At 35.2% G+C, this 9,382-nt stretch overlaps 1 protein-coding gene across 1 annotated transcript in view; it reads right to left on the reverse strand.

Moving 5' to 3' along the window:
* The window catches only part of SLIT2 (slit homolog 2 (Drosophila)), a 272,375-nt gene that overhangs the window by 108,135 nt on the left and 154,858 nt on the right, over positions 1–9,382 (reverse strand). The window contains exon 5 of the mRNA XM_009324114.1: positions 2,948–3,019. Coding sequence (XP_009322389.1) covers positions 2,948–3,019 — 72 coding nt within the window. The remainder of the gene's footprint in view (positions 1–2,947; positions 3,020–9,382) is intronic.

Here is a 9,382-nt window from a genome sequence, read left to right on the forward strand (position 1 = left end):
AGCATCATGGCCACTAGACAGCTTTTTCTGAGAAACATCAAGAGAAGTCTAGAGCTAACATAGTAGCAGGAAACCAAAAGATCATAGTGGTATCATCAACCTTAAAGGAAGCAATTTCCTTCAGATAATCTGCATTAATATCAAATTCCCTTTGCTCTGTGAAGACTAGAAGAACAGCCTTTGAATACAATAAAATGTTTTCTAAAATACTCCAACTCCTAATTCAGATGGGGAAATATTTAGGGGGAGTGAGAGAATGGTGAGTCTCCACTCAGGAAAATAAAATACATCATCAGGTCAACTTCTGTGGGATTTGTTAACTGCCTTTGAAACAGCTTACTAAAGCTACTGTATGGAATGATTACCCCTCGTTGCATTTAAAAAAAAGTCTCTGTAATTTATATTGAAATTGATGCAATTAATGTTGTTACACAAAGCAAATCCTGAATTTACAACATGGTCTAATACAGGTTGTACCTTCACCTACCTCTTCCATAAGTTTGGTTAACATCTTTAACATTATGCTCAACTACTAGGCAATTACAGAAGAAATGCTGAAATTAGAACAGATATTGCATTGTTATGACAGTTCTCAACAAGTATACACAAATATTTGGTTCCTGGACCTTAGGTCAATTGCCCAATAGATGCTAAATTCCTCCACTTCATAGTTTCCTTTGTTTGCAGAGTGATGCTTTCTACACCTATCACTCACTGTCTCCTTAATTTTCTTGAACGATTAAATAAAAATAGTACAATTCTTGCCATCACCCTTCTCTAAGTGTAATGTCCAAGGCTAGATGGAAGACAAGGGTTCAAATCTCCTTCTTGCCTAAGCTTCTGGGAAGGCTCAACAGCCTGATCTAGTCACCTAAATGCTGTGCTAGAATCTACCCGACTCACCCCACAAACTCACTCGTCATTCTGATGCTCACAACTATACCTCACACAATATAAGGTGCTCTTCCTGAATGACCAGGAACGTAGGTAGCATTTACAAGACAGAGAAATGTATTTCTTAGGACTTTCAATTGTCATGGGATCACAAAGATTTCAGATTAGTGTTTTTTTTTCCTTTTTTTTTCCCCTGGGACCACCAATAAAGGATGTATCTGTAGTATTTATGCTATCACAATAAACTATATGCCACAGATATGATTTGGACTTTGTGGCAATGCTATGGCCTTTATGATTTTTTTTTTAATTAACTCCCGAAAGATAAAGGCTTTAAAGGGCAGATCTACTGTTTTAAGCAAATTTTAGACATAATTCAGGATCCTTACCTTGAAAACGCACACCAAGATGTAAGTATTATCTTAGCTAAAGATTAGCATCCTAATTAAGTTTCTGACTGGACCTATCTCACAATAGGTAAGTTTACGTATTACATTCATTACATTCTAAAATACTGCCCTGTCACTAGAAAAGTCTTGATGATGCTGTTATTTTTACTACCAAAGTTCCTTTCTGTAGTGTATCAATTTTCAAATATAAAAGATAATGCAGAAAAATGAAGGCTTCTCCGTGTAGCCAAACCTCTTCTAGACCATGAATAATGATGAGACCAGTTCTGACTAGAAACTCATAAAACATCAATTAAATAAAGTAACAAAGCTACTTTGAGAAGCACTGGCATGTTTTTGAACATAACAAATTTGAACGTAATAGCTTTTCCATTGAGATGTGGTAGGACTTCATTGCGGGGAAGAACCATATCACAAACATGGTTAAATAAAAAACGTAAAATTTTTCTAAATACCTTACCAACTAGGCCAAACTCTTGGGCATTCTGCTAAATCTTTGACAAAACACCCTCCTAACTGATTTGTGTGTGGTGCTGCCAGCAGCAGAATGAAGCAGAGTCCATCAGAGGAAGACAGAAACGCAAAGGGCTTCCTGTCCAGTCCCCTCCTACTGGGGATATGACATCATGTTGTTTCCTTCATAATCACGGAGCACTCCGTTTTCAAAGTAATACAACTACAAAGTTCATCTTTCTTTAACACTGGCAATTTCAATTAATAAAAAGTATTTCAACAGAAATTACATGAAAACCTCATATAATGGCCTAGTACTTCCCTATTTCTATTCATGCCACATAAGATAGCAATTATATTTTTTCACAGCTGCATCACACTGGCAGCTCCATAGTCTTTCTGGAACCCACTAGTGTATGTCCTCTGTCTTTGTTGGTTGTTTTTAAGTGATGAGTCCTCAGCTTACAGCAGGGGTTATAGCTTTTGAGTGCATGACCTTACATTTCCTACTATACAAGTTCATCACAGTCTTCAGGTCATTTAGCTCTTTCAGTCCACTAAACTGATCTACCACTCTAAACAGAAAGTCAAAAAGTCACTGCTTTCCTTTGTCTTGAAACTCACATATTTCCACATTTAGAAGCCAAAAGAATTCAAAACCTGCCCATGAACTTCAGGGTCACTATCTCCAGGAAAGTGAGTATCTGTCTTTTAGAAAAGGCTTATTTTACCACAGAAGAAAACTGTGTAAGAAAAGTAGTCACACAAGTGCAAAAATATATGCTAGCAAAACTAGATAATAGCATGATTTTTCTTTTTCCTTTTATACAAGCTAACAAAAGGCAAACGCTTTGACCCAAGGCAAAATGAATTTTTCCACATGAAACAATGAAATGTTTAAAATAGCCTGACATTCAAATATTAAACTCAGGCTACCATAAGCAAATAGTTATAATGCCTTGTTGTCTTCAACTCCATTTCAATGTTTTAGATTTCATATAGGGTAATATTAGGATGCTTAAGATATGTCAAAGTATTTTGCCAAAACAAATGGTACGTGTTGTTTTTATGCAGAAATTCCTAAGCAGCTATAAAAGTGCTTAGGAAAAAGAGATCTCATACAACAAAAGGACACTGTATTGACAAAGCATTACCATCAGAATGTATACATGAAGGAGGAAAATACTTACAGATTTTTTATGTCTACTGCTCCTCGGAATGCCTTCCTTGGTATCGCTTGAATCTGATTTTCACTAAGATCACTAAGGAAAAAAAAAATTGAACTTAAAATCTGCCATATATATTTCTTTCTGTGTACAACAAAACGAACACGTAAGGAAATAGTTTCAGCCATTACAGTTCAGTCAATATTTCCAATGAAGCTTATTTTATTACCTTAACTGATTTGTAATTGAAGAAAAAGAAGCAGCAATAATACTCAAATTAGTTTATCTGTGTTGCACTAAGTAGCTCTTTTATAAAACAATAATATATATGCCAAACAAAAAGCAGAAGCATTACATAATTTAACAACGAAGGCCAAACTGATTTAATTTTTAACTGATTGATTTTACTTTTCAACCCATTCCAAACCCATGACATCAAATGTGTTAGAGTATGTTCAGCTTTATGCAAGGAAGACTGAAAACAAGCAAAAAGAACAAGTAGCAAGCTGTTGAGAGACAAAAACTATCAAGCTGTATAACGTTTGAGATCAATGTATTTCTGAATTTAGTTTCAGAGTGGCAAGCACCGTATATTTTAAAATAAGGCATTAAAAACCATCCTGCAGCTGTTTTGTAATGCTCCTCCCCAAAATCCCTGCATGACCAGCTGTACCAGGCTATCTGAAACTAGTATCTTTTCCAAAAGAGAAATATTCATGAATAATTTTTTGCTATCAGTTAAATAACCAACACTTTTTCTGAAATTTAGAAATGGCCTTCAGAGTTCCATATTGGAAATAAAACCTAGAGAACTGAAGTAGACAGTAGCAGAGGAGACAGGGGAAAAAAAAAAAAAAAACAAAAAGAAAAAAACCCAAACTAGAATCCAGGGCTTTTCACGTATGCTGTACCCCATTAACAAGTAATTCAGTGCAGTAGGAGACAATCAGTAGATTAAAGTTGTTAGTGCCATATCTACACATTACACAGTTTGAAGGTTTCACTTCAGACTACAGTTTGGTACCCTGGACCAAACATACCTACCACGCACATGGTTCACAGATGTCTGAAAGCCTTCAAAGGGACCTATCTACCTTGTAGCCTTAAAATTATGAAATCAGATCTTCTTTTGGAGGCCTTCAGAGATGCATATATCTATAGACAACATATACACAAGAACACAAGAAAGTATATGAAGAGGCTTGCTTGAGCATCTGAATAAAATTTAGAAACAAATCAGATGCATACAAGCTGTATCTACACTAGGAGTTTCAGTCAGTCTGCAGAGCAGAACTAGATTTCATTTTGCTAAGACCAAATCAGGACCTTCACTCCAGAAGTACATAAAATGTACTCCAACCCCTAACAGGAGAAGTAAAATTGCGCAATGTCTTGCTTTTTAGAGACATCTTTTAGATGACTTTTTCAGAGACAGCTTTTAGGAGAAACATTGCAAAATGGTGCACAGAAATAAGAGATCTAGCTCAGATGAAGTGAATAAGCAAGAATCATTTAGTTGATTAGATGCAAACAGTCATGTTTTTGATATATTAAAAAAGTAATCTAGCATGAGCTCATGTTTCCAGTTATTAGTAATCACTCCTGGAGATCTCTTTCAGATTTATGAACTTAAACAAAAATAATTTGAGGACTTTATAGAACCCCATGCTGCCCGAGTCTAACAAAATTTATATCAATATAATCCTTTTGAAAATAATTCTACATACATTGACAGCAACTTTGTTTTATCCAATTCACTGTTAATTTATGGAAAATCACATTCTATTTACTAAATCTTTCACAGTTCGTGTGTCTGACTGCACTGCAATATCTTGCAAGGTATATTTAAAACTAGACCCAATTTTACTGTTATTAACTGTGTGTGAAAAAAGAGAATCTGTGAGCTGTGATTTAATTTTCAAGCCACCTAAGTAATCTTGAAATGGGATATGACTGTACTGCTCTGACAATAAATTCAATGGCAATGAATGAAAAAGCAGCCTTCAGCATTTGTTACGGCAACATGATTTAACAGCCTACTTCCTTTAAAAAAAATCCATTATAGGTATAAATAGCAAATATCTATATTTACACTTCTGTTTAATTGACTAATACATTTTACCTATATAAAAATTGTGCGTAAAGTGGTTAAGTTAGCAGTAGTGATTTGTATCATGATCAATGATTAGTTTATAATACAGAAATATGTATATATCTATGTAAACCACTGCCATACTCACAAATACATACTGCGGGAGGTAATGGGTAATGGTGCACTTCACTTTTTAAGACAGTTAATAGAGTATAATCATTCACCATTTTATATAATTAAAAAAAGTGGAAGATGAACAAGATTGAGACAATATGTAAATTGTTTTAAAAAATCTAATAAAAATTATCAATGGTCAAAATCTTTCCTTCCTTGTCTACACGCAAATCTTAGCATGAATGCAAAGACTTACAAGTAACAGCTATTGAGCCAGGTTCCTCAATAAACAATACACTGAGATTGTATGTGTGCATATGTATGTCTGTGTGTATGCACATGTGAAGGAGAGCAAACTAATAGCATGCTAGATTTACCGCTGGGTCCACACAGTCAACACCACTTCCATGTAGCACAGGCTCATGTAGACTAAAGTACAGTTCCCTGCTAATTTTAGCACATTTGCAAAGGCTCCCAACCTTCCCATGCAAGGCACTGTTTAAAGCATCCCTCTAAATGTGGAGAGCTAAGTAAGGTTGGCAAATGTCATTTTCCAAGAGAAATTTTTTTTGCAATGCATCTGCTGGTTTGCAAAACTTTCTTGGAATTGTTTGTGTAACAAAGTGTAAGTTATTCATTCATTCCTTCACTGCAGAATTCTACCTCTCTCATAAAAACTATGATTTTCAACACACAATTTATGCCTACTTATAGCAGGAAAGTTTTTAGTAATTATTTATTGATTGTTTCAACTTTTCATCTGCTCAGTCTAAAAGGGTTTCCTTCTAAAAACCTTGAGGGGCTTAAACAAACATTCAACTTTTTCTTCTTGCATAAATTACACCTACATTTCACACTGTAGACCTAGGACTCAGTAAGAAGTTGCTGTGTGGTCTTTTTTTAATGATGTTTTAACTCATTCCACTGCAATTCTTAGATTGCTCACAAAAAAGGTCACAAGCAGCACAGGGTGCACTGTGACTTTCTGGGGAAATGGGGCAAAAATCTGTTTTGTAGATAAAACCAGACAATTTTGCAGGCCATTATGTTACATTGATTTGACTTTGCAGCTTATATTCTGCAGTGAAAAAAGGTGCAAACCTCCTTGTCAGCCTGATGGTCATTTTTTTCTTGCACTAAGAACTGTGTGAAATTCACCTCCCATTTCAAAAAGAGGCTGCATTTGACTACTGAGTATAATTTATGATGGCACTTGATACCCCTAAAATGAAAGAGGCTCTAAGCATTTCAATAAAATTTAAGCAACTAAACAACAGAACATCCTACTTTTACAAGAACAAATCTGTATTTTTGAAAGAAAAGGCATGAACCTGTCTTCACATTTGAAACCAGCAATCTGACCAAGATACTTTCATCAGAACAAATTATTCTCCATTATTATTACAGCCCAAGACCTTACATCAAAACCCAGCATACCTCTGGAACAGCAGAATTGATTAAAAATGTTTTGTATACAGCCAAGGCTATCCCACAGATTTTTTTTTAAATAAAGCACAATTGTTTAGTAAGATGTTTCGATGAATTCATCTTTATGCATTTTCTAGTTGTCTTACAGGCTTCTTTCAACTAAATTGTTCTTGACTCTATTATATCATTCCTAGAGAGATATATCCCAAATTATTAAGTCTGAAGTGGAGTAACTTAGACATTGACCCTTCGAGCAAATTCCTTAGTGCAACTTTGTGGGCTTCATTCATTGCATTCACTGGCTGGCAGAGCACCTTCAACCACCTCTCATGAAGGCCCATGAGGCCTTCAACGTACCTCCCCGCTCATACACTATGAAACCAGTGTTTGGGGCCAGAACTGCCATATATAACTTCAGTCTCTTTTAGTTTGAGACATCCTCAAGCCAAAAGGTGGCACAGTAATATTGGGGTTAAATAAATTTTCACACAAAAAGCCATCTGGGCAAGTTAGGATGGCAGCAGCTGAAAGAGGCTCTTTAGAGAAGGCACAGATGAGCACCCGTGTTGCTCTAGGTGCGACTGCACCATCCTGTTTCTAGTCGTTTGTTTCAGATATGTTTACGCTGAGTAGTGTCAAGCATTCTTCTGAGTTGTAATATTCTGGCTGCAACCCCATGTTCTCAAAAGCAAAACAAGAACCAAATCCATATATCAAACCAAGCTGAAGATACACAGAGGAGAATGCACAAAGATTTCTGAGTTTTTGCCCAACTATAGTGATTCTTTGAAAAATTTGTATACTTTTTTTTTCCCCACAGGTCTGGTGTGTGTTTCTAAATCAGAGACTAAATTCCTTTGCACCTAAGTAACTTTTTTTTTTTAATTAACATAAGTCTATCCAAGTATTCAAACTTATCAATAAAAACAGAGAAGTACTATAGCCTCTATAAGATCCATGATCAAGTAAGTCCTGAAATTATTGTGCTTACATAAAATATAATTTCTTTTTAAACAAACTGGTCAATGCAATTTACATGCAATGTGTACTGATAATCACATATGCCTCAGCTCTTGAACTGATTTCCAAAGATTAAGGATTTAATTCTGATATTTTCAATGACACTACAGTAGAATTTGTCTAATTTGAAATTATGCCTGAAAGAATGTAGATATCTGTATTTCACAAACTGTTGAAATAGGAAAAAAGAATAATAATAACAAAAAAAAAAATCAAACCTCTCACAAATCACCTCCCCCCAGAATTCAGCTTTATTTTATTTATTCAGGTGTGTTTTTTTTTTTTCCTCCGGAATACATTAGTAATCATGATGCATTATGCTTTGTGGAAATAGCAGAAAGACTTTGGCAAAACCTTGCTACTACTGAATCCTTCCTAAGAACAGGATGGAAATGGTACATTTCTATTTATATTTACTGGTTAGTAGGTAGAAGTGTATCAGGGAAAAAAAAAACCAACCTAGAATCCTGTTAACATTTGAAATTCATACTAATAGAATATAATAACCTATTCCCACAGAAAACCTCAAAAACTTATATATGCTGTTGCTTTTTCATCTGAGGATAAAGCCCTCAGATAACATGATATTAATGAGCCTGATAGAGTGCTTCTGCTCTTAAAAAATGCAGACAGTACTGCATTGCAGCTATTTTATTACTCACCATCTATGGTTCCCAGTTGAATATCCCATTTACCCTTAAAAGGAGTGCTAAATTTTTAATTATATAAATTGAAACATCACATATAATATCTATATCATACGCTGTTAAGGCTGTATCACAGTTTTCTTGTGTGGCTAAAACCATTGTTTGTTCTCAAACAATAAATCTTTTCAAGATGGCAAACCTGCTTGTAAATTTAATTACTTGTAATTTTATTTTCCTCCATGGTTTAACCTCCCTCTGTGTCTGACCAGCGATATCATAAATCTATACTGCCATTCTCTACTTTGTAAAATACTGAGTACTGGGAATGAGTAATGTGTCCTGATTTTTAAAGGAAAAGGCAGAAATACTGAGTCAAACTAAGTATGAATACTTACCAGTTTATTTACGCCAGTTCATAAAAACAGCTCAGAAGGTGGCTGTTCCATGATCAGCATCCTTAATAATTATTTAATTATACCTGACATGAATAAAGTAAGCCTTGCTTAGTACTTCTTTCTTACTGGAGAACAGCAGTTTTAACATTAGCCAACTATATTCTGCATGAAATCCCCCATGCCCATACAGGGTAGCAACTATCACACATAATGAGATTAAAGGGCATTCAAAGAAATAAACTGAATGATAATTTCTTTAAATTATTTGATTGAATATTTGATTTGAAATCAAATATATGAATTTGGACGTGGGGATTTTCACTTGGAATACAAAGGTGGTGAAAAAAACCCCACATATTTTAGAATAGGATAGGATAGTTCAGTTGGAAGGGACCTACAATGATCATCTAGTCCAACCAGATGATTTTGGTAGAACAAGTAACAGCTTCTTTTTATGAACATAAGTATCAATTAGATATTTATTCCAAAATAATAAAACTAAACAATTCATTTATGAATATCAAATGGTCCTCTCCTTTTCAGCTGTTTTCGCTATGATTAGGAAGCTCCCTGGTCTGGTATGGCCTTCCGACTACTACCCGCTGTTGGTTATACAGGCTGGCAGTGATGAGGTTCCAGAGAGAAGTCCTGCAGTGATCAAAAGGGACTTCAGGGCACTGGGGCGACTGGTTGAAGGATCGGGAGCACAGGTAGTGTTCTCCTCAATCCCTACAGTGGCAGGGAAGAATACTGGAAGGAACAG

The sequence above is a fragment of the Pygoscelis adeliae genome, unplaced genomic scaffold (genome assembly GCF_000699105.1).
Source record: "Pygoscelis adeliae isolate BGI_AS28 unplaced genomic scaffold, ASM69910v1 Scaffold24, whole genome shotgun sequence".
Classification (NCBI taxonomy): domain Eukaryota; kingdom Metazoa; phylum Chordata; class Aves; order Sphenisciformes; family Spheniscidae; genus Pygoscelis; species Pygoscelis adeliae.